Raw genomic sequence first — 25230 nt, 5'->3', positions numbered from 1 at the left:
CCCTTTATTTTTTATTTTTTTGAGCAGTTTATAACTCTTCTACTCTAGCAGAACCTCTCTGTTTAGCAACACAGGTAGTCCTTTTCTTAAAATTCAGGAAAGTCCCCAACTTGCAACAGTTTGTTTAGTGACTGTTCTAAATCACAACGTCTCTCAAAAGAAGGGATTTGAGCACCATTTTTTCACACTTAATGTGAGTACTGATCTCCTTGTTCAACATGGCGCTTTTGAACCTGTAACTCAGGGGAGTCAAACTCAATTTCATTGAGGGCCGCATCAGGGCTGTGATTGACCTGAAGCGGGCGGCATGATCGACTCAGTGGGTGTGGCCAAGTGGATGGGCGTTGCCAGCTTGACGCCATTCTCCAAACTGCTGGCCCGATATTTCCTCTTCAGTCTGGGTAGACCGGGATGAAGCGACACAGTCCACCGCTTATATTTTTCAGGATGGCCCCGTGGGCCGGATCTAGCCACATTGCAGGCCAGAATTGGCCTGCTGGGCCCTGAGTTTGATACCCCTGGTGTTATTGCTTCTCAGATCTCTATGGATCTCAGGGCAGCTGTGCCTTTGGTCACCCTCACCACGTGGTCATAAGTGACCTCATTTGAGGGGCCTTGACTAAATCAGAGAGGTTCAACCCTCTCCAAGATGGCACCGACGATGGCTGCCTCACTGAAATGCTGTCAAATGCTTTCTTTCTTTCTTTCTTTCTTTCTTTCTTTCTTTCTTTCTTTCTTTCTCTCTCTCTCACTCTCTCTCTTTCCTTCTTTATTTCTTTATTTCTTTATTTCTCTTTCTCTCTTTATCCTTCCTTCATTCTCTTTCCCTCCCTTTCCTTCTCTCTATTTCTTCCTTCCTTCCTTCCTTCCTTTCTCTCTCTCTTTCTCCTTTGTTCCATCTCTCTCTCCCTTTCCTTCTATTTTCCTTTCTTTCTTTCTTTCTTTCTTCTTTCCTTCCTTCCTTCCTTCCTTCCCTTCTTTCTTTCTCTCTCTCTTTCTCCTTTGTTCCGTCTCTCTCTCCCTTTCCTTCTATTTCCCTTTCTTTCTTTCTTCCTTCCTTCCTTCCTTCCTTCCTTCATGCTATGCTATGCTATGCTATGCTATGCTATGCTATGCTATTTTTTAACGTGTGCCTCTTGTTCTTCCTTGGCAGAAATCTCCATAGCCTCTCTCCATTCGAAAGACGAAGCCACCGGACAAAAAGACAGAGCCAATCCCTTAGACTTTATGAAATACGGGTGAGTTGCTTGGAGTCCGTGCTTTGCTCTGAAAATCCTCTCCTCCCACAGAGCTGGGCCTGTGCCCAAAAGGAAAACAAGGCAGGGTGGAGAGCTTGGGTGCAAGACAGAGTTGGGTTTCTACCGTTGCGGTCCAGTGCCTGTGCTCCGGTATCGGCCTGCTGATGATGCAATTTTGGCATGATACCTCCAGTGCTGTCTTTGGTTGTCTGTGTGTGCCGCCATCTTTTTTTCTGTAATTTTATGCAATTTTTCGGCTCTTTGACCACGCACAAAACTAAAATCGTCCCTCTGAGCATGCACGGAAGTAAAATCGCGCAAGGGGGCATTGTGATGCGCACCAGTAGGAAAGATAAGAGGATAAAACTGAGTAGGAAAGATAAAAACTCAAAGAGGGAAACGTATCCAGAGTCAGAATCCAGACGTAGAGATTTATTTATTTGTATTTATTTATTAGATTTGTATGGCGCCCGTCTCCGTAGAGTCGGGGCGGCTCACAACACAATAAAACAGTTCATGGCAAATCTAATAATTTACAATTTAAAATATTTTAAAACCCCCATTATTAAGCAGACATATATACAAACATACCATACATAAATTATATAGGCCCGGGGGGAATATCTCAGTTCCCCCATGCCTGACAACAAAGGTGGGTTTTGAGGAGTTTACGAAAGGCAAGGAGGGTAGGGGCAGTTCTAATCTCTGGGGGGAGCTGGTTCCAGAGAGTCGGGGCCGCCACAGTGAAGGCTCTGTGGAAGATGGAAGGGATCTTGGAGGTTTTCTAGTCCAGCCCAATGGCGCGGCTCTGGTGTGCGGCTCCGGTAGCAAAATCCCGGATGTGTGTGCAGCTGCGCGCGCCGATGTGCCACTTCATGAGGCTTGGCTTCTTTACATGCGCAGCAAGCCAAATCTCACACATGAGAGCAAGATTTTGGCTATTTTTGCCGGTTTTTTCACTTTAGTGCATGCAAAAATATCGGCAAAAATAGCCGCAATCTCACTCTTGTGTGCACACCCACTGGTGCGGGATTTGGCTTCTGCGCATGTGCAGCCAGCCAAATCTCGCGCTAGGACGCCAGCGATTGTGAGATTGCGGCTCTTTTCGCCGATATTTTTGCTTCCGCGCATGCACAAAAGTGAAAAAAAAATGGCAAAAATTGCCGAACTCTCGCTCTCGAGCGCATCTTCGTGGGAGATTTATCTTGCTGTGCATATGCAGGAGCCAGATCTCATTCAGGGGTGCGTCATCGCACGCATCTGGGGTTTTGTACCAGAGCCTCGCACCAGAGCCTCCAAGATCCCTTCCATCTCTACGTCCGGATTCTGACTCTGGATACGTTTCCCACCTTGAGTTTTGTTTGAAAAATAAGAGAGGCAGAGTATAAAGAATAATAATAGAATAGAATAGAATTTTTTTATTGGCCAAGTGTGATTGGACACACAAGGAATTTGTCTTGGTGCATATGCTCTCAGCGTACATAAAATAAAATATACATTTGTAAAACGAATCAAGAGCTCAGAGGCGAAGCTGAAGTGACTGTATAATAATAATTAATAATAACAATTTATTAGATTTGTATGCTGTCCCTCTCCGAAGACTCGGGGCGGCTCACAACAACAATAAAACAATGTTAGAATGGAAAACAAATCTAATATTAACAAACAGTTGAAACCCCATCATTTAAAAACCATGCAACACACGCATACCAGTTCTTTAAAATTCAGCAGGATACAAGTAGACCTTGATTTACCACCTTTCATTTAGTCCCATGGGATTGGGTGGCATATAAATCAAATAAATTAGTGACCATTCAAAGTTAACGGCACTGAAAAAAGTGACTTACTACCATCTTTCACACTTTAAGACTATCACAGCCTCCCCATGGTCACTTGATTTATATTTGGATGATTGACAACTGACTCATACCTATCATGGTTGCAATGTCCCGTGGTCATGTGATCCCTTTGACCAGCAACCTCAAGGGGGAAGCCAGATTCACTTAACAACCATGTTATGAATTTAACAGCTGCAGTGATTTCAGTTAATAACAAGGACTCACGGGACTCAGCAAAGCTCATCCTTCTTAGGATAAGGCAGAGCTGGGGGACCATTCCAGAAGGTCCACTTCTTAGTCAGTGAGGAAGCGTGACCATCTACGGCAGAACCACAAAGTTCAGAGAGTTGACAAGGAAGCCACGTGTCTACCAAAGGCAGCTCTTTGACAGGAAGCAGTGAGTGCATTATTATAAACAAACACGGTCAATACGGGTTAAAAGAAAGTCTCGAGTAAGTTGTAAAAAGACAGACAATATACAGTGGTACCTCTACTTACGAACTTAATTCGTTCCGTGACCAGGTTCTTAAGTAGAAAAGTTTGTAAGAAGAAGCAGTTTTTCCCATAGGAACCAATGTAAAAGCAAATACAGTAATACCTCGTCTTACGAACTTAATTGGTTCCGGAAGTAGGTTCGTAAGGCGAAAAGTTCGTAAGACGAAACATTGTTTCCCATAGGAAACAATGTAAAAGCGATTAATGTGTGCAAAGGGGGGGTGAAATTGCAAAATAGCGCTCCCTTTCAGAAGGTGACAGCTGGGCAGCGGCACTTCTTGGCGGTCTCCCGAACCCGAAAAGTTTGGGTTCGGGAGAACGCCAAGAAGCCCCCCGGCTGTTTTAAAAGGTGAGAGCCAGGCGCCGGCGCCCAGCAGAGCGCCATTTTGCGATCTGTGGTGAGTTTGTAAGCCGAAAAAAGTTCGTAAGAAGAGGCAAAAATTTCCGAACCCCGGGTTCGTATCACGAGGGGTTCGTATCACGAGGGGTTCGTATCACGAGGGGTTCGTATCACGAGGGGTTCGTATCACGAGGGGTTCGTATCACGAGGTACCACTGTAATGTGTGTGATTGGTGAAATCACAGGGAGGGTGGAGGCCCTGTTTCCTTCCAGGATATTCTTAGAGAGGCCCCTACTTAGGTTGAGAAAATAAAATTGCTATAACCTTTTGCTGCCATCTAATGATGGTTCAAATTTTGCAGCCCAGATGTGACAGGATTGGGGGTTGATGGAGCTACTGGGATTTAAGGATCTGCTTGAAGGAAGATTGGGAGGGGGGAGCCACAAATTTAGGATAGCTTTTTAAAATATTTCTAATTTAATTTTTTTTAAAAATAGGATAGATTCCCAGTACAGGAACCAGTTGTTTTCTGCCTTTAAAAATCTGCTTTATGGGCATGAAGTACAGTAAAGACAGCGGTAGGTGGGTGGATGAAACATCAGCAAAGACAGCGTCATCTGGAGTGCCTCCAGCTGTTGTCACATGTCTGTTATGAACGAGATTTCATAATAAAGTCCCCAGATGGAGACACTTTGCAGATGCCAAGGAGATGATTTTGCATGACTTAATCGTCCATTGCAGACAGTCCTTCTCTGCAAGAGAAATAAATTCATCAGCTGGTCTTTTAAAAAGCAATTCCAATTGCTCAGTTTTCTAAACTTAACTTCGTGGTCATTTAGACCCAGACTGAGGTCCTTTGAGTGCAGGTTTCTCTTAATTAGAAACATAGAAACATAGAAGACTGACGGCAGAAAAAGACCTCATGGTCCATCTAGTCTGCCCTTATACTATTTCCTGTATTTTATCTTACAATGGATATATGTTTATCCCAGGCATGTTTAAATTCATTGCTGAATTCATTAATTCATTGCTGTGCACACTCCCCTAGCAAAGTTTTATAGATTTTTTATTTATTTATTTATTTATTTTGTCCAATACACAATACATATTGAAGAGGATAGACATGAAGTATTATATATAAAGAAAAGATATAAAAGTAGAGGAGAAGATATATGAAAGGAAGAAAAGATGTATGATATATGAGATAAGGAGAGACAATTGGACAGGGGACGAAAGGCACGCTGGTGCACTTATGTACACCCCTTACTGACCTCTTAGGAACCTGGAGAGGTCAATCGTGGAGAGTCTCAGGGAGAAATGTTGGGGGTTAGGGGTTGACACTACTGAGTCCGGTAATGAGTTCCATGCTTCGACAACTCGATTGCTAAAGTCATATTTTTTACAGTCAAGCTTGGAGCGATTAATATTAAGTTTGAATTTGTTGCGTGCTCTTGTGTTGTTGCGGTTGAAGCTGAAGTAGTCATTGACAGGCAGGACGTTGCAGCATATGATTTTGTGGGCAATACTTAGATTGTGTTTTAGGCACCGTAGTTCTAAGCTTTCTAGACCTAGGATTGATAGTCTGCTTTCGTAGGGCATTCTGTTTCGAGTGGAGGAGTGAAGGGCTCTTCTGGTGAAGTATCTCTGGACATTTTCTAGTGTGTTGATGTCCGAGATGTGGTATGGGTTCCAGACAGATGAACTGTATTAAAGGATTGGTCTGGCAAAAGTTTTGTAGGCTCTGGTGAGTAGTGTGAGATTGCCTGAGCAGAAGCTGCGTGGGATCAGGTTAACAACTCTAGAAGCCTTTATGGTGATATTGTTGCAGTGGGCTTCAGCACTTAGGTCATTTGATATTAGTATTCCAAGGTCTTTTACTGAGTGGGAGTTGGCTGTGAGATTTTGTTTATTCAGTTTATATATGAGGTTTGGATTCTTTTTGCCGATGTGGAGGGTAGAGCATTTGTTGGTTGATATTTGAAGTTGCCAGGTGTTAGACCAATCTGAGACAAAGTCAAGGTCTTTTTGAAGAGCTTTGTCTTGTTATATGAAACATGTTTACTTCTGCTGTCACTGATGTATGCCTTTTCCTGCATGTGTTTTCAGTTTGCAAGCTGTCTTATGGCATCCTAAAATAATAATAATAATAATAATAATAATAATAATAATAATAATAATAATAATAATAATAATAATACATTTCCCCCCCTGTCCATGTGCATTAGGAATGGAATTATTTATTTATTTTTATTTTATTTATTCGATTTTTATGCCGCCCTTCTCCTTAGACTCAGGGCGGCTTACAACATGTTAGCAATAGCACCTTTGAACAGAGCCAGCATTAGAATCCATTCATATAATAATCTTATTTAAAAATAACTTTTTAATTTTGTTTTAATTCATACATCATCTTCCATTAAACATGAATAGGTTAGCGCTCAAAATTAAAGAGAAGGAACAGTGTGATTATTATATATGGGAATTATAGTTGGAAATATTTATCTGCACTTCTACTAGTTTTTCTCATCATTCCTTTCACCCATTTCCTCCCATGTTGACTGTATGACTGTAACTTGTTGCTTATATCCTAAGATTTTTATTAATATTGCTTCTTCATTGCTTATTTGACAATCATTATGTGTTGTACCACATGATTCTTGACAAATGTATATTTTATTTTATGTATGCTGAGAGCACATGCACCAAGACAAATTCCTTGTGTGTCCAATCACACTTGGCCAATAAAAATTCTATTCTATTCTATTCTATTCTATTATTGGAAAGGCAAAAAAGCACAAAGCACCCTCTTTCACATGTGGTTGTATCCTGAAGCGAAGAGTGTTTGGACTAAAGTACATAAATGGGTGCAAGATATAACCAAAATAATAATAGAATTTACACCAAATCTCCTTCTCCTGGGAATATTTAAAAAAGATTAGAACAGAAACATTAAATATTTAATATTACATATTACCACGGCAGCTAGGATAGTTTTTGCACAGTTTTGGGAAAAACCCAGAAAACACCTGCAGTTTTAGGAATGTGATGAAGTGGATAGACTAACAATGGAATAACGAGGCCAAAAGGATTTGGATTATTATAATATTTGGAACCAATGGTATCGGTGGATTGAAATTAGGAAAAATAAAAGTAATAGCAAAAAAAATGTGTAAATGTGTAAATACAAATGTTTTTAATAACGATAAATGAAATAAGATTACAGTGATACCTCATCTTACAAACTTAATTGGTTCCGGGACGAGGTTCTTAAGGTGAAAAGTTTGTAAGACGAAATAATGTTTCCCATAGGAATCAATGGAAAAGGGATTAATGCTGCAAGCCCAAAATTCACCCCTTTTGCCAGTCGAAGCGCCCGTTTTTGCACTGCTGAGATTCCCCTGAGGCTCCCCTCCATGGGAAACCCCACCTCCAGACTTCTGTGTTTTGGGGATGCTGCAAGGGAATCCCAGCAGGGGTTTCCCAGCGAAGGGAGCATCAGTGAAATTGCAGCATCACTGAGGCTCTCCTGTCTGGGAAACCCCACCTCCGGAATTCTGTTGCCAGCGAAGCACCCGTTTTTGCGCTGCTGGGATTCCCCTGAGGCTCCCCTCCATGGGAAACCCCACCTCCAGACTTCTGTGTTTTTGCGATGCTGCAGGGGAATCCCAGCAGGGGTTTCCCAGCGAAGGGAGCATCAGTGAAATTGCAGCATCACTGAGGCTCTCCTGTCTGGGAAACCCCACCTCCAGACTTCTGTGTTTTTGCGATGCTGCAGGGGAATCCCAGCAGGGGTTTCCCAGCGAAGGGAGCATCAGTGAAATTGCAGCATCACTGAGGCTCTCCTGTCTGGGAAACCCCACCTCCGGAATTCTGTTGCCAGCGAAGCACCCGTTTTTGCGCTGCTGGGATTCCCCTGCAGCATCACAAAAACACGGAAGTCTGGAGGTGGTGTTTCCCATGGAGGGGAGCCTCAGGGGAATCCCAGTCGTGCAAAAACAGTTGCTTCGCTGGCAACGGAAGTCTGGAGGTGGGGCATCCCAGTGGCGGCGGCTTGGGTTTGTAAGGTGAAAATAGTTTGTAAGAAGAGGCAAAAAAATCTTAAACCCCGGGTTTGTATCTCGAAAAGTTTGTATGACGAGGCGTTTGTAAGACAAGGTATCACTGTATATGTAATATTTTAATGCGTGAACAACAATGGAACCCTGCAACAAGGTAACAATGTAGAATCACTCAAGGAATTATTGTAATAGTTATTTTAAAGAAAAGATTTCAAAATTAATATTTCCCACATATTATTATTAATAATAATATATGGGAAATGTTTTGTCAATGGTTAGAGAATAAATATGAAAGTGAAAAGTGAAAGTAAGGAGAAGAGTTAAATAGAGAAAATGCTTTGACAAAGTTGAATAAAAAATTGATAAAATTGAACGGGTCCAAAGACGGGCCACAAAAATGGTGGAAGGTCTTAAGCATAAAACGTATCAGGTAAGATTACATGAACTCAATCTGTATAGTCTGGAGGACAGAAGGGAAAGTGGGGACATGATCGAAACATTTAAATATGTTAAAGTGTTTTAATAGGAAAGTGAACACAAGAAGAAGGGGACACAATCTGAGGTTAGTTGGGGGAAAGATCAGAAGCAACGTGAGAAAACATTATTTTACTGAAAGAGTAGTAGATCCTTGGAACAAGCTTCCAGCAGACGTGGTTGGTAAATCCACAGTCACTGAATTTAAACATGCCTGGGATAAACATATATTCATCCTAAGGTAAAATACAGGAAATAGTATAAGGGCAGACTAGATGGACCATGAGGTCTTTTTCTGCCATCAATCTTCTATGTTTCTATGTTTCTAAATAAGCTAAGAAGAGGATTGTTATAGCATTAGGTATGGTATATATTAGTATTAAATTGAGAACAGAAATATGTCTGTAAACTATAATTGTTATTCTAAAAAACATTTGCACAAAAATATGCTCCCAGACAACACACAATTCATATAACAATCTGAACAGGAGAGTTTTAACCCAAAGTTTAGGGGCAATTAATGAAAACCAACTCCTTTGGAATAGACTTCTTATTTTTCTTTTTTTAAATTGTTTCCCCCTTCCTTGAAAGAGAGAAGAAAACACCAGAAACCCTAGAAAATATCAAGCGGCGACGCTCCAAACTGATAAATTCATGTAAGTATTAAATTCAACGTAAGTTGGCTTCCCCAACTCTTCCCTTAAAAGGAGTTGAACATGTTCCCTTACGTGGGCTCAATGCAGGTGGTTCTTGATTTATAATAGTAGGTTTAGTACCTAGTTTTTGCACAGTTTTGGAAAAACCCAGAAACACCTGCAAGAAAGCAAAATACTTAACAAGATTTAGGAATGTGCTGAAGTGGATAGACTGACAATAGAATAACGAGGCCAAAAGGATTTGGATTATTATAATATTTGGAACCAATGGCATCGGTGGATTGAAATTAGGAAAAATAAAAGTAATAGCAAGAAGATGTGTAAATATGTTTTGTTTTGTTTTATTTATTTTATTTATTTGTTTGTTTGTTTGTTTGTTTATTTTGTCCAATACACAATGAGAGTTTTAGTGGGTATATATCTATATACATATAGTAAAATACATGATGAAGGTTATAGAGGAGATACTCATAGTAAAATATATCTAAGAAATAATAGAAAAGAAGATAAAGTAATAGAACATATCAATGAAAGAATAGAAGAAGAGATATAGGAATAGAAGAAAGGTATAGGAGATATAGGAGAGCAATAGGACAGGGGACGGAAGGCACTCTAGTGCACTTGTACTCGCCCCTTACTGACCTCTTAGGAATCTGGAGAGGTCAACCGTAGATAATCTAAGGGTAAAATGTTGGGGGTTTGGGGATGACACTATGGAGTCCGGTAATGAGTTCCACGCTTCGACAACTCGGTTACTGAAGTCATATTTTTTACAGTCAAGTTTGGAGCGGTTAATATTAAGTTTAAATCTGTTGTGTGCTCTTGTGTTGTTGTGGTTGAAGCTGAAGTAGTCGTCGACAGGCAGGACGTTGCAGCATATGATCTTGTGGGCAATACTTAGATCTTGTTTAAGGCGTCTTAGTTCTAAGCTTTCTAGGCCCAGGATTGAAAGTCTAGTCTCATAGGGTATTCTGTTTCTAGTGGAGGAGTGAAGGGCTCTTCTGGTGAAGTATCTTTGGACATTTTCAAGGGTGTTAATGTCTGAGATGTGATATGGGTTCCAAACAGATGAGCTGTGTTTGTAAGAACGATAACTGAAATAAGATTTTCCTTTTTTTAACCTTCTGCGCATGCGCAGAGGGTGGAAAAAGTATATAAAATCGAACTGGTAGGGAAAGTAATTAGATTTTTCCACTGATGCAATCCGTCGTTTCCTGCAGCCAAATTGCTCTACCAGGAATACAGCGACGACGCCTTGAACAAAGCAATCCAGAGCCAAAAACGGGCAGATTCCTTGGCCGAAGAGGTGGAACCAATATCTCCCAAGCTGCGGAAGAAGGCGCTGATTTCCCAGGACTCTTACCTGCAACGCCTGTCCGTCTCCTCGGGCTCATCGCTGTGGCAGGACATCCCCATGGTCCGAGGGAGCACCATGCTGCTGAGCATGACCCGCGAGGAGCAGAAGCTGCAAGAGGTAAAGGACAAAAGGCTATACGAACAGCGGGTGGGATGCGGCAGTGAATAGCAATAGCGCTTAGACTTATATACTGCTTCTCAGCTCTCCTCAGCCCTCTCTGAATGGTTTATAGAGTCAGCATTTGCCGCCGCCTGACAAACAATCTGAGTCAGTCTTGAGCTGGTCAAGATTAAACTCTTGACAGTGAGCAGAGTCAGCCTGCGATAGTACATTCTAACCACTGTGCGATCAGGAAGAAGAATGAAAAAGAGAAGGGAGGAAGGAAGGAAAGGAAGGAAAGGAAGGAAAGGAAGGAAAGGAAGGAAAGGAAGGAAAGGAAGGAAAGGAAGGAAAGGAAGGAAAGGAAGGAAAGGAAGGAAAGGAAGGAAAGGAAGGAAAGGAAGGAAAGGAAGGAAAGGAAGGAAAGGAAGGAAAGGAAGGAAAGGAAGGAAAGGAAGGAAAGAATGTGAGAGTGAGGGAAGGAAGGAAAGAAGAAAGGAAAGTGGGAAGGAGGGAGGAAGGGAAGGAGGGAGGGAAGGAAGGAAGGAATGTGAGAGTGAAGGAAGGAAGGAATGTGAGAGGGAGGGAAGGAAGGAAGGAATGTGAGAGTGAGGGAAGGAAGGAAAGAAGGAAGGAAAGTGGGAAGGAGGGAGGAAGGGAAGAAAGGAAGGAAGGAATGTGAGAGGGAGGGAAGGAAGGAATGTGAGAGGGAGGGAAGGAAGGAAGGAAAAAAATAAGGAATGTGGGAGGGGGGAAGGAAAGAAAGAATGTAAGGAAGGAATGAGTTGAATGATTGAAGGAAGGAAGGTAGGTAGGTAGGTAGGTAGGTAGGAAGCAAGGAAGGAATAGCAATAGTACTTAGACAGATACTGCTCCACCGCCCTCTCTAAGCAGTTTACAGAGTTAGCATTCTATCTTCAACAATCTTCTTTTTACCAACCTCGGAAGGATGGAAGGCTGTGTCAACCTTGACCTGGTCAGAATCGAAATGCTGGCAGTGGGCAGAGTTACATGCAATACTGCATTCTAGCTTCTGTGCCACCAGAAAGAGAATAAGAAAGGGAGGGAGAAAGGAAGGAAGGAAGGAGATGGTAATGACAGGAAGGAAGGAAAGAAGGAAGGAAGGAAGGAGATGGTAATGACAGGAAGGAAAGAAGGAAGGGAAGGAAGGAAGGGAAGGAAAGAAGGAAGGCAGGAAGGGAAGGAAGGAAGGAAGGATTGAAGGAAGGAAGGAAGGAATAGTAATAGACTTATATACCACTCCATAGTGCTTTTCGGCCCTCTCTTGAAAAGAATCAGGCTATTGAACCCAACAATCTGGGTCCTCTGATGTTTCATTTGGAAGGAAAGCTAATGCTCGTTTCCTCTTCTTTAAAACAGGCCAAATTTGAACTCATTCAGTCCGAAGCCTCTTACCTGCGGAGTTTGAACGTAGCCGTGGATCATTTTCAACATTCCCAGGAACTTCAGGGGGTTTTAAACACGCAGGGGAAACAGTGGCTTTTTTCTCGGCTTCAGGACGTCCGTGATGTTAGTGCCAAGTGAGTTCTATTTCTCCCATTCTCAAAAGCCCAAACACCGATACACCGGATAGAGAGGGTGTTCTGTCGGGCTCTCTGGTAGAATCCTCCCAAAACTTGCACAGATACAATTTCAGACACACACACGTTTGAAAATTCAAAACAATGTTCTTTATACCGAAAATGCAAATAAACAGAGCACTCTTTTTGTACAGCAAAGAGCACTCGTCTCCAAACAAATTGGTAATTTGTCCAAGTCCCTTATCAGTTCTGTGATACTTAGCTTGCAGCTGTGAGGCAATTCACAGTCCTTTTTTCTTTCACAAAGTGAAACACACTTTGCTCTAGGTTAGTTTCACAGCGGGGAAAAATCAGCACACAAAGATCAAAGTCAGCAAAGCAGTCATGAAACACAACGATCAGATAATCCTCCACAATGGCCAAATCCACAGGCTGCTCTTTATAGCAGCCTCACTAATGACCACAGCCCCACCCAACCACAGGTGGCCTCATTTTCTTTGATAATAATCTCTCAGTTGTTGCTGCCTATGCATCGCTCACCGCATGCGTGGCTGTATCATTAACTCTTGTTCTGAATCCAAGGAGGAGCTAGATAATTGATCTTCTTCTGAGCTGTCTGCCACACTCTCCTCCTCCCTGTCAATCATGTCTTCTTGGTCAAAGGAGCCTTCATCAGCAGATTCCACTGGGGGCAAAACAGGCCTGCAGCATGTGGATGTCTCCCCCACATCCACAGTCCTTGGGGCAGGAGCAGGGCCAGAGCTAACCACAACAGAGGGCTGGACAAGAAGAAACAGAAGGGATCTTACCATAGAGCGGTGTTTCTCAAATAGTGGAGCAGCTCCCCCTGGAGGGGGTGCGGAGCAAAGCCAGGGGGGCACGTGACGCCAGAGAACTTGTGGGGTTTTTTATGCAGGGGGTAGGGAGGTTTTTTTGCACCAAACAATAGCACACAGCACAGCATAGGACAGTGTTTCCCAACTTTGGCCACTTGGAGATATTTGGACTGCAACTCCCAGAATTCCCCAGCCAGCAAATGCTGGCTGAGGAGTTCTGGGAGTTGAAGTCCAAATATCTTCAAGTGGCCAAGGTTGGGAAACACTGGCATAGGAGATATGGAATGCATATAAAAAACCCTTAAGAGACATCATGGAATAATATTTAACGGGTGAAAAGAAAGGAGGAGAGAGATGGAGATAATGAGACAAACATAAGTCTCCTGACAGCTAAGAGGAGGAAATATGCCGAAACATATGTAGTGTTTGGCTTCACTACATTGTTACACAAGGAAAAACCTGTATGTTTACTGTGTCTAAGAATGTTGGCAGCAGACAGCATGAAGCCAAATAAATTAAGGCGTCATTTAAACGCATTACACCCCAATCATACTGATAAGCCTCTTGAGTTTTTTCAGCAAAAACGGGCCGAATATTGCAAACAATTGTCCAGGCTGAGAGTTGGGGGGGGATGTTTACTTCTTTTTTTTGGGGGGGGCATAATAGAAAATAATTGAGAAACATTGCCCTAGAGAGATCCAACCTAGAATTAAGGAGGAATTTCCTCTTGGGGAGAGGACAATCAATGGAATGGCTCCACCTCTGGAAATTGTGGGTTCTCCATCACTGGAGATTTTAATAAGAGATCGGACAGGGAATTAGGTGTTCAGCAGAGTGATGGCACGAGACCACCATTGTTCCGCTCATACGTAAGAGAGCCTGTCTATTGCCTTCTTTCTGCTGAAATACATTACATTGTGAGTTTCCATCCACAATTTAGTTCTAGGTGTAATTTTAGAGCCTGCTTGGTCTCCCTTGTGTTCGGCTCCTACCATGGTTTGTGGCGAGCCTCTCTTTGGGTTTTTCGAAACGTCACTTCTCTCACCCCCAATATACCCAAGTAAGTTTGAAAGAAGGATCCCAAACTTGACAAAATAAATGAAATAATGATGATCTCCTTCTCTCTTCCATGGTAACCTGATGATGCCTGCAGTTTCCTCCTTGAACTTGAAGAGAAGCTTGAGGAGAACATGTTCACCTTCAACGTTTGTGACGTGGCCCTCAGAAATGCGCCGGAATTTCGCAGGGTTTACCTGCCCTACGTGACCAACCAGACGTACCAGGAACAGACCTTTAAACGACTCATGTAAGGACCTGAAGATGGCTTCCTGGTTGGAAGTCTTCGGAGAGGGGCGGCATACAAATCTAATAAATAATAATAATAATTATTATTATTATTATTATTATTATTATTATTATTATTTAAATTGTTCATAGTCTTTATTTTATTTCATACAATGAAGATTAATTTCTTGTCCATTCATAAATTATTATTATTATTATTATTATTATTATTATTATTATTATTATGTCAGTACAACACAGCAAACAAGATCACTATGCTGGATTTTGTATTTCATCACCAGTCGGGCGCTTCCCAAGCACCTAGGACTGCGTGACGTAGCGGCGAATTATGTTTGCCGATCCCAGTAAAGCGGCCTTTTGCAATTGACAGATGGAGATTTTGTCAATTCCAATGGTTTTCAAATGGCCGCTGAGATCCTTTGGCACTGTGCCCAGCGTGCCAAGTACCACTGGGACCACTTTCACTGGCTTATGCCAGAGTCGTTGCAGCTCGATTTTTAGATCTTCGTATTATTATTATTATTATTATTATTATTATTATTATTATTATTATTATTATTATTATTATTATAGGGCTCTGCAAATGCTTTTTAGGCAAACATTGTTTTAGGGCAGGGGTAGGCAAAGTTGGCTCTTCTGTGACATGTGGACTTCAACTCCCAGAATTCCTGAGCTAGCATGATTGGCTCAGAAATTCTGGGAGTTGAAGTCCACAAGTCATAGAAGAGTCAACTTTGCCTACCCCTGTTTTAGGGAACTGGAGGCTAAAACATATGAAGAACGGCTGCAGGAACTGGGCATGGCTAGTTTAATGAAAAGAAGGACCAGGGGAGACACGATAGCAGCATTCAAATATCTCAGTGGCTGCAACAAAGAAGAAGGAGCCAACCTACTCTCCAAAGCACCTGAGGGTAGAACAAGAAGCAATGGGTGGAAACTAAACAAGGAGAGAAGCAATTTAGGACTAAGGAAGTTGTGAATGCCCCAACACTGGAAGATTTAAAGCAGATGTTGGATAACTATCTGTCTGAAGTAGTGCAGGGTTTCCTGTCTAGGCAGGGGGTTGGACTAGAACAGTGATTTTCAACCTTTTTTGAGCCGCGGCACATTTTTTACATTTACGAAACCCTGGGGCACATTGAGGGGGGGGGGGCTAAAAAAAACTTTGGACAAAAAAATTCTCTCTCTCTCTTCCTCTCTTTCGCTCTATTTCTCTCTCCCTCCCTCTTTCTCGCCCTTCCTTCTTTCTCTCTCCATCCCTCTTTCTTTCTCTTCCTCCCTTCCTCTCTTTTTTGCTCTCTTTCTCTCTCCCTCCCTACCTCCCTCTATGTCTTTCTCTCTCTCTCCTTCCCTCCCTCTCTTTCTCTCTCTCGCTTTCTTTCTCTCTTTCTCTCTCTTGCTTTCTTTCTCCTGTTCTCTTTCTCTCTCTCTTGCTTTCTCTCTCCTGTTCTCTTTCTCTCTCTCACTCTTTCTCTCTCTTGCTTTCTTTCTCTTTCTGAGCTTCGCGGCACACCTGACCATGTCTCACGGCACACTAGTGTGCCACGGCACACTGGTTGAAAAACACTGGACTAGAAGACCTCCAAGGTCCCTTCCAACTCTGTTGTTGTTGTTGTTGTTGTTAATTATTATTATTATTATTATTTATTTATTTTTTGAAAAAAGTTTTATTAAGTATTTACATTAAAATTACATAACAAAAACAGTACATACAATACAACAGTATATACACAAAGAGTTAAGTAAAGAAAAAAGGGAAAGGTGAGTAGAGAAAGAAATAAGTGTGAAAAAAGATAAAAGAAAGAAAATAAAGCACTCTGCTTTATGTATTACATATTTGATATCGTTATTTACAATTAGAACTACTCGAGGAGTAGTGAATTTTATGTGCAGCTTATGTCTGATCTACAAAGGAAAACCTTCCTTTTACTGCTTTGTTGTACATCGGTTACATAAATACATTTCCATGACCTTCGTATCATTTTATCAATCGTATATCCTTCTTGTTTCAATGGTATAATGGTGCTATGTTACATTAATGTATATAAATAGTATTTGAGTTTGTTACTTCTAAATTTGATATTGGGGTTCCTAATTTTTTATTTTTTTTTAGTTTTACTTTAATTAATTAAATTTTTATTCTAATTTATTTTTTGCAACCCAGATATACCACCTGTCCCAGCTTTTATGAAAGTCTATTATTATTGTTGCTACTACTACTACTATACCTGAAGCTGTCTTTCCTCCTCCGAAACAACAGCTTTGCAACTGGCATGTGCTCATGTGTTAAGGCAGCTGCGGCAGTCGTGGGTAAAGCAGTGATTTTCAACCTTTTTTGAGCCGCGGCACATTTTTTACATTTGCGAAACCCTGGGGCACATTGAGTGGCGGGGGCGGCTAAAAAAAGTTTGGACAAAAAAATTCTCTCTCTCTCTTCCTCCCCTTCACTCTGTTTCTTTCTCCCTCCCTCTTTCTCTCCCTTCCTCCCTCTATGTCTTTCTCCCTCCCTCCCTCTCTCTCTCTCTTGCTTTCTTTCTCTCTCTTGCTCTCTCGCTCTTTCTCTCTCTTGCTTTCTTTCTCTCTCTCTCTTGCTTTCTCTCTCTCTTGCTTTTTCTCTCTTTTGCTTTCTTTCTCTCTGAGCTTCGCGGCACACCTGACCATGTCTCACGGCACACTAGTGTGCCACGGCACACTGGTTGAAAAACACTGCGGTAAAGGACGCCGCATCACTAGTAAAAGTTGAGCTGTTTTTCTGCTCATGTGTTTTCTCCTCATTTCTCACGAAGAAAATCTTGCGAGGGGATGCATAACTGAGGTCACAACTTGCTTCCTCAGCTACCATATTTCTCCATGGCTTAGCCATTTGGTATGACGTCATCTACAACCATGCCTTAACTAGATTGAAAGTTTATTTATTTGTTTATTGATTTGATTTGGTTTGATTTGGTTTGATTTTATTTTATTTTATTTGTATGTCGCCCCTCTCTGTAGACTCGGGGCGGCTAACAACAGTAGTAAAGACAGCATATAAACTCCTTAAGACCCACCTTTGCCGTCAGGCATGGGGAAATTAAACATCTCCCCCTGGGCACGTTTAATTTATACATGGTATGCTTGTGTGTGTGTCTGTTAGTATATGGGTTTTTTTAAATCTTTAAATATTTTAATTAATTGGATTATTATGATTTGTTTCACTTGTTGTGAGCCGCCCCGAGTCTTCGGAGAGGGGCGGCATACAAATCCAAATAATAAATAATAATAAATAAATATAACAAATCTACTATTTAAAATAACTAAAAACCCTTATTAAAAACCAAACATGCACACAACCATACCATGCATAAATTGTATAGGCCTAGGGGTAAAGGAATATCTCAATTCCCCCATGCCTGACGACAGAGGTGGGTTTTAAAGAGTTTACGATAGGCGAGGAGGGTGGGGGCAATTCTGATCTCTGGGGGAGCTGGTTCCAGAGGGCCGGGGCCGCCACAAAGAAGGCTCTTCCCTTGGGTCCCGCCAAAGTTGCAGGGAAATATCAGGGAATTTCAAAATGCTTTGCCCCTGGACACCCTGCATTCATAAAATGTCACCCAAACTCATCGTGACTCTTGTCGGGGGCGCCTATGGCGGCCCAAGCACTCTGCCAGCAAAAACTGGCTCCTGAGCTCTGCGTTTGTCTGGGACAGCCTCCTGCAACCCTCTGCCATTGAAAATGGTGCTCCGGAGGGCTGTGTGTCATCTCTGCCTTTTTCTTCTGCTGTCTAGGAACGGGGTTCCTGCTTTCCAACAGGTCTTGGAGAAACTGGAAAGTGACCCAGTGTGTCAGCGCCTCTCCCTCAAATCCTTCCTCATTCTCCCATTCCAGCGTATCACCCGACTGAAGCTCCTTCTCCAGGTAGGAAGACTCGCCTGGTTGCAGGGACCTGAATATATATACAGGGGGTGGACAAAAAAATGGAAACACCTTGAAAATCCAGATTTGTGAAGCTCCCTTCGGACAGTTTTTCTGGAAACTGGGTTCTATTGAGCTCTGCGGTGATTTTAGGAGCTGCGGTCTTGCGATCCACTGCAACAATTCGCTTTTAGAGTCCGACAGTCTCTCTCACACAACTTCGACTTTCGACCAGACCTGTGCTTGGCTGAGGACGTTTTCCCTTCTCTTTCAAAAGCAGTCATGACTTTTGAGACATGACCTCTTGAAACGCCAAACATTCGGGCACTTTCTGTTACACTAGTGCCTACCATTCGAGCACCAACAATTTGGCCTCTTTGAAAGTCTGAGAAGTCTGCCATTTATTTATTATTTATTTATTTATTGGATTTGTATGCCGCCCCTCTCCAGAGACTCGGGGCGGCTAACAGCGACAATAAAACAGTGTACAATAGTAATTTGGTATTGATGATTAAAAATCAATTAATATAAAAGCCAAACATACATACATACATACCATGCATAGAATTGTAAAGGCCTAGGGGGAAAGAGGATCTCAATTCCCCCATGCCTGGCGGCAGAGGTGGGTTTTAAGTTGTTTACGAAAGGCAAGGAGGGTGGGGGCAGTTCTAATCTCTGGGGGGAGTTGGTTCCAGAGGGCCGGGGCCGCCACAGAGAAGGCTCTTCCCCTGGGTCCCGCCAGGCGACATTGTTTAGTTGACGGGACCCGGAGAAGATCCACTCTGTGGGACCTAACTGGTCGCTGGGATTCGTGCAGCAGAAGGCGGTCCCTGAGGTAATCTAGAAGGTTATAACCAATTTTCTTAAATTTCTGTAAGAAAAAAAGGGGGGGGTAGTTTTTTAAAAAACGTATCAAATAACAGAATTTTAAAAAACCATTAAAATATGTTAAGTTTTGATGGATTTGAACATGTTCAAACATTATGATGCCCAAAAGTCAAGTGTTTCCGTTTCTTTGTCCACCCCCTGTATATTTATGACCTTTTATATGATGGTTGCTTAAATCGTGGACACATGATGGTGGGATGCTGCAGTAGGCCATAAATGTGAGCCAGTTGCTAAGCAACCAAAATGTAAGCCACGTGACTGGGGGAGTGGCTATTGGAACCTTGTAATAGGGTTGTAAGTATTTTAGTGGGTTACAAAAGGTAAGCGATTTTCGGAAGTCGTCAATCGAGGAATATTTGTTCAGGTATTCCTTGATTTACAACAGTTCACTTAATAACCGTCCGAAGTTATAACGAAACTGAGAAAAAAGGGACTTATGACCATTTTTCACAGTATGACCATTACAGGATCGCTGGGGTTGCGTGATTTTCCTTCAGGCACTGGACAACTTTTTTTTTATATATATAAATATTTTTATTACATTTTTATTACAACAAACAAACAAACAAAAAAATCTTAAAGAAAACGTGCCCAACACCAATAAACCCCACCACCATTTAGGGGGTTAAATTATTTACAATAAATTTCAATTTCTTCCTTAGCTCCGGTTTACATTTCTTTACATACAAAAAGTGATTGGAATTTATTTTTCACATTGTCGTCATAAATTTTACTTAAGATATAATTTTTCACCTTATTCCATCGTGCCATCAGCTTCTCCAATTTATTTTCATCAAAGTTATTTAATCTTATTTCCATAATTTCGAAGTGGATGTGGTCCACCATATACCAGTACCAATTCTGGATTGTCCATTTATTACTATCTTTCCACCCTAATACCACTACTGCTTGAGCGCTTTCCAAAGCTGCTGGTTTGATTTCTTTAAATTCTCGTAATTCCCCATGTTTAATTAGTGTTGCTAGTTCTTTCGTGATTATCCAATTAATGTTTAGCATATTGTTAATTTCATTCTGTACTTCCTTCCAAAATGGACAACTGATTTACGACGGTCACACAATCCCCTTTTGCAACCTTCTGACCATCAAGGCAATGGGAAAAAACCGATTCACTTAACAACCGGGTTGCTCATTTAACAACTGCAGGGTTAGAAAGTGGGAAAGTGTGAGTTCTAATCTTGCCTTAGGCATGAAAGCCATCTGGGTGACTTTGGGCCAATTACCAGGAGACAGTGAGTTCTAGTCCCATTTCAGGCATGAAAAACAGCTGGGTGACTTTGGGTCAGTTAACAGGAGATGGTGAATTCTAGTCCCATTTTAGGCACGAAAACCAGTTGGGTGACTTTGGGCCAATTACCAGGAGATGGTGAATTCTAGTCCCATTTTAGGCACGAAAACCAGCTGGGTGACTTTGGGTCAGTTACTCGGAGATGGTGAATTCTAGTCCCATTTTAAGTATGAAAAACAGCAGGGTGACTTTGGGTCAGTTACCCGGAGATGGTGAATTCTAGTCCCATTTTAGGTATGAAAAACAGCTGGGTGACTTTGGGTCAGTTACCCGGAGACGGTGAATTCTAGTTCCATTTTAGGTATGAAAAACAGCTGGGTGACTTTGGGTCAGTTACCCGGAGATGGTGAATTCTCGTCCCATTTTAGGTGTGAAAAACAGCTGGGTGACTTTGGGTCAGTTACCCAGAGATTGTGAATTCTAGTTCCATTTTAGGTGTGAAAAACAGCTGGGTGACTTTGGGTCAGTTACCAGGAGACGGTGAATTCTAGTCCCATTTTAGGTATGAAAAACAGCTGGTGACTTTGGGTCAGTTACCCGGAGATGGTGAATTCTAGTCCCATTTTAGGCATAAAAACCATCTGGGTGACTTTGGGTCAGTTACCAGGAGACGGTGAGTTCTAGTCCCACCTTAGGCCTGAAAGCCACCTGAATGACATTGGGCCAGTCCCTCTCTCTCTCCGCCCAACTCACTTTACAGAGTTGTTATTTGGGGGAAAAGTAAAAGGAGGAAGGTACGTTGGATGTGTTCGCCACCTTGGTTTATTTGTAGAAATAACAATGGTGGGAAATCAACCGATCAATCTTTCCTTCTGCAGAACATCCTGAAAAGAATTCCACCTGGAGCCGATGAAGAGGTCCAGGCCACTCAGGCATACGATGCTCTTGAGAAGGTAAAGTCCTCTCAGAATCTGCTTTTGAGATTGTCCATCATCTCTCCTCTCCTCACACCAAAACATCTTTTCAGTTTGGAACAGTGGTTCTCAACCTTGGGGTCGGGACCCCTTTGGGGGTCGAACGACTATTTCACAGGGGTCACCTAAGACCATGGGAAAAGACAAATTTCCAATAGTGTTAGCAACTAAAGCTTCTATTCTGGCATCTCGGAACGTATTTTTGTATGCCGCCCCGAGTCTTCGGAGAGGGGCGGCATACAAATCTAAGTAATAAATAAATAAATAAATTTTTACAATCCAACCAATCAGGCGTTTACAGGGGCGTGTCTCTCTGACCTCTTGCCAATCAGCTTAAATATCTGTTGGAAGAATTGGCACTAAACGTATAGTTGGGGGTCACCTCAAGATGAGGAACTGTATTAAGGGGTCGTGGCATTAGAAAGGTTGAGAACCACTGGTTTAGAAGTTGAAATATCCTAGTTTTATTTCCAGTTTTGGAACCCAGAGGCATGGTAATGGCCAGTGTTCCCTGTAATTTTTTTGGGGAGTGGGCAGAAAAGTATAGTGTCTGAGTGGCAGTTCCTTCGGGACTGGGCGGCACAGAAATATTAAATACATAAATAAATAAACAAATAAATAAATAAAAAACCCACCCTGTTTTGCCTCAGAGAATTTCAAAATAAAATACTGTACTATGTGTCGATAACAGTGAGCTCATAATAGGGCAACTCTATCAATATCAAAATGCCACTAAAATAGTTGAGCTAGTTTCAAACTAGATTTTGATTTTCTTTCTCTCTTCCTTACTCCCATTCTTTTTCTTTCTCTTTTCCTTCCTCTCTTTTTTCTATCTGTTTCTCTCTCTTCCTCTCTCTCTCCTTCCCTCTCACTCTTTCCCTCTCGGCTTCTGGGCAGGTTTGAAAAACTCTGAGTTGATGATGATTTTTAAGTGAGCGATTGCTCACTGCTCAGCTTAGAGGGAACTATGGTAATGGCCCGAGCAACCACATTGTAGAGTAGGAAAGGAAAGCATTTAATTTGCTCCGGAGTGCAAATATACTTAATTATTATTTGAATAAACCAACACAGAATGCAAAACTGAGATGTTTTTAAAGTTGGATAGCTCTGCAAAAGTTTTGATAGTTTTATTTTTTTTAAAGAAATGTAGTAGGAGAAATTTCTTTCTGTTTTATATATTTTAATGTAATCCTTAAAAAGTTATTGCCAAAAAGAAAAAAAAAAGAAATTAGATATTGCTTGGTATCTTTCTGCTTTGTTGGGCCAAACATTTGTGGGACTCAACTGAGATAATTCAATCAAATAATTCAATTAAAAAGCTTCCCAACTGTTCAAATTCACCCTTCAGAAACCTGAATTAAAATCAGTTGACATATGTAATGATATTTCTAAGGACCATCTGCAATTTATTTTTATTTATTTATTTTGTCCAGTACACAATGAGGGTTTTAGTGGGTATATAGCTATATACACATAGTAAAATACATGAAGAAGGTTATAGAGGAGATACTCATAGTAAAATATATCTAAGAAAGAATAGAAAAGAAGGTATAGTAATAGAACGTATCAATGAAAGAATAGAAGAAGAGATATAGGAATAGAAAAAAGGTATAGGAGATATAGGAGATATAGGAGAGCAATAGTTTGTGCTAGTTTGTGATGCGCTTAATCCATGCTCACTCAAACTGGCTAAATATAATAACACAGAATTTTCTTCTATACGCTGAAGGAAAATGCAACCTCTTTTAAATCCAATTCTTTCATAGTAAAAACTGGCGATTTTTCAAATATTTTTCCTTCTCTTTTTCCATTCTGATGTTATTTTCTTCTCTGCAGCTCATCAAAGATTGTAATGCAAATGTCCAACGTATGAAGAGCACCGAAGAATTGATCCACTTAAGTCAAAATATGGAGTTCGAATGCAAGGTAAGAAAAATAAATAAAAACCCGTCACATGTCTTTATCTGTGTGTGTGTGTGTAACTTATTTTTGCTGATAATGAAAAGGAATATACACTGATCAAAAAAGTAAAGGGAACACTTAAAGAATACATCCTAGATCTGAATGAATGAAATATTCTCATGCTTCATTCTATACTGTTGTGGTTAGCTCTGGCCCAGCTCCTGCTCCAAGGACTGTGGATGTGGGGGAGACATCCACATGCTGCAGGCCTGTTTTGCCCCCTGTGGAATCTGCTGATGAAGGCTCCTCTGACCAAGAAGACATGAGTGACAGGGAGGAGGAGAGTGTGGCAGATAGCTCAGAAGGAGATCAATTATCTAGCTCCTCCTTGGATTCGGAACAAGAGTTAATGATACAGCCATGCATGCGGAGAGCGATGCATAGACAGCAACAACTGAGAGATTATTATCAAAGAAAGTGAGGCCACCTGTGGTTGGGTGGGGCTGTGATAATTAGTGAGGCTGCTATAAAGAGGGTTTGGCCATTGTGGAGGATTATCTGATCGTTGTGTTTCGTGCCTGCTTTGCTGACTTCAACCTTTGTGTGCTGATTTTCCCCCACTCTGAAACTAAACCAGAGCAAAGTGTGTTTCACTTTGTGAAAGAAGAAGGACTTTGAATTGCCTCACAGCTGCAAGCTAAGTATCACAGAACCAAATTACCAGTTTGTTTGGAGACGAGTGCTCTTTGCTATACAAAAAGAGCGCTTAGTTTATTTGAATTTTTGGTATAAAGAACATTGTTTTGAATTTTCAAACGTGTGTGGGTCTCAAATTGTATCTGTGCATTTTCGGGAGGATTCTACCCGAGAGCTCAACAGAACATATACAAAGTTGAATGTGCTGACAATATGTGAAATTGATTGTCAATCAGTGTTGCTTCCTAAGTGGACATTTGATTTCACAGAAGTTTGATTTACTTGGAGTTATGTTCAGGAAAGACTTCATGAACTCAATCTGTACAGTCTGGAGGACAGAAGGGAAAGGGGGGGGGGGGACATGATTGAAACATTTAAATATGTGAAAGGGTTAAATAAGGTTCAGGGGGGAAGTGTTTTTAATAGGAAAGTAAACCTAAGAACGAAGGGGCACAATCTGAGGTTAGTTGGGGGAAAGATCAGAAGCCGTGTGAGAAAATATTATTTGACTGAAAGAGGAGTAGATGCTTGGAACAAACTTCCAGCAGACGTGGTTGGTCAATCCACAGTCACTGAATTTAAACATGCCTTGGATAAACATATCCATCCTAAGATGAGCCGTGGTGGCGCAGCAGGTAGAGTGCTTTACTGCAGGCCACTGAAGCCGACTGTATATCTGAAGGTCAGCGGTTCAAATCTCATCACCGGCTCAAGGTTGACTCAGCCTTCCATCCTTCCGAGGTGGGTAAAATGAGGACCCGGATTGTGGGGGCAATATGCTGGCTCTGTTAAAAAGTGCTATTGCTAACATGTTGTAAGCTGCCCTGAGTCTAAGGAGAAGGGCGGCATAAAAATCAAAGAAAGGAAGGAAGGAAGGAAGGAAGGAAGGGAAGGAAGGAAGGGAGGGAAGGAAGGAAGGAAAGAAAGGAAAGGAAGGAAAGGAAGGAAGGAAGGAAAGAAAAGGGAAGGAAGGAAAGAAAGAAAGAAAGAAGGAAAGGAAGGGAAGGAAAGAAGGAAGGAAGGAAAGGAAAGAAGGAAGGAAGGAAAGGAAAGAAGGAAGGAAAGAAAGGAAAGAAGGAAGAAAGGAAGGAAAGAAAGAAAGGAAGGAAAGGAAGGAAAGAAGGAAAGAAGGAAAGAAAGAAAAGAAAGAAAGAAAGAAACAGTATAAGGGCAGACTAAATGGACCGTGAGGTCTTCTTCTGCCCTCAATCTTCTATGTGTCTGTATTTCTAATTGATGATTCTCATCAAGGAACGGACGAATGTTTGGGGATTCCAGGAGTTCCCCATGAAGTCAGCAAAGGTTGCCCTGAGTGTCCCAAACGATTCCCGTAAATGGTTGCAAAGCTTTGGGATTTCTTAAGAGAGGCAGCCAAATCGCTCTGTCTCACAGCT

General features: G+C 41.6%; 1 protein-coding gene across 1 annotated transcript in view; it reads left to right on the top strand.

Moving 5' to 3' along the window:
- Positions 1–25230, top strand: part of ARHGEF5 (Rho guanine nucleotide exchange factor 5) — a 95382-nt gene that overhangs the window by 57728 nt on the left and 12424 nt on the right. The window contains 8 exon segments of the mRNA XM_070755229.1: positions 1154–1238; positions 9036–9100; positions 10321–10574; positions 11937–12097; positions 14087–14239; positions 18004–18133; positions 21143–21217; positions 23075–23164. Of these exon segments, the coding sequence (XP_070611330.1) occupies positions 1154–1238; positions 9036–9100; positions 10321–10574; positions 11937–12097; positions 14087–14239; positions 18004–18133; positions 21143–21217; positions 23075–23164 (1013 nt within the window).

Source organism: Erythrolamprus reginae, chromosome 6 (genome assembly GCF_031021105.1).
Source record: "Erythrolamprus reginae isolate rEryReg1 chromosome 6, rEryReg1.hap1, whole genome shotgun sequence".
NCBI classification, from domain to species: Eukaryota; Metazoa; Chordata; class Lepidosauria; order Squamata; family Dipsadidae; genus Erythrolamprus; species Erythrolamprus reginae.
This window is presented reverse-complemented; position numbering and strand designations above follow the sequence as displayed.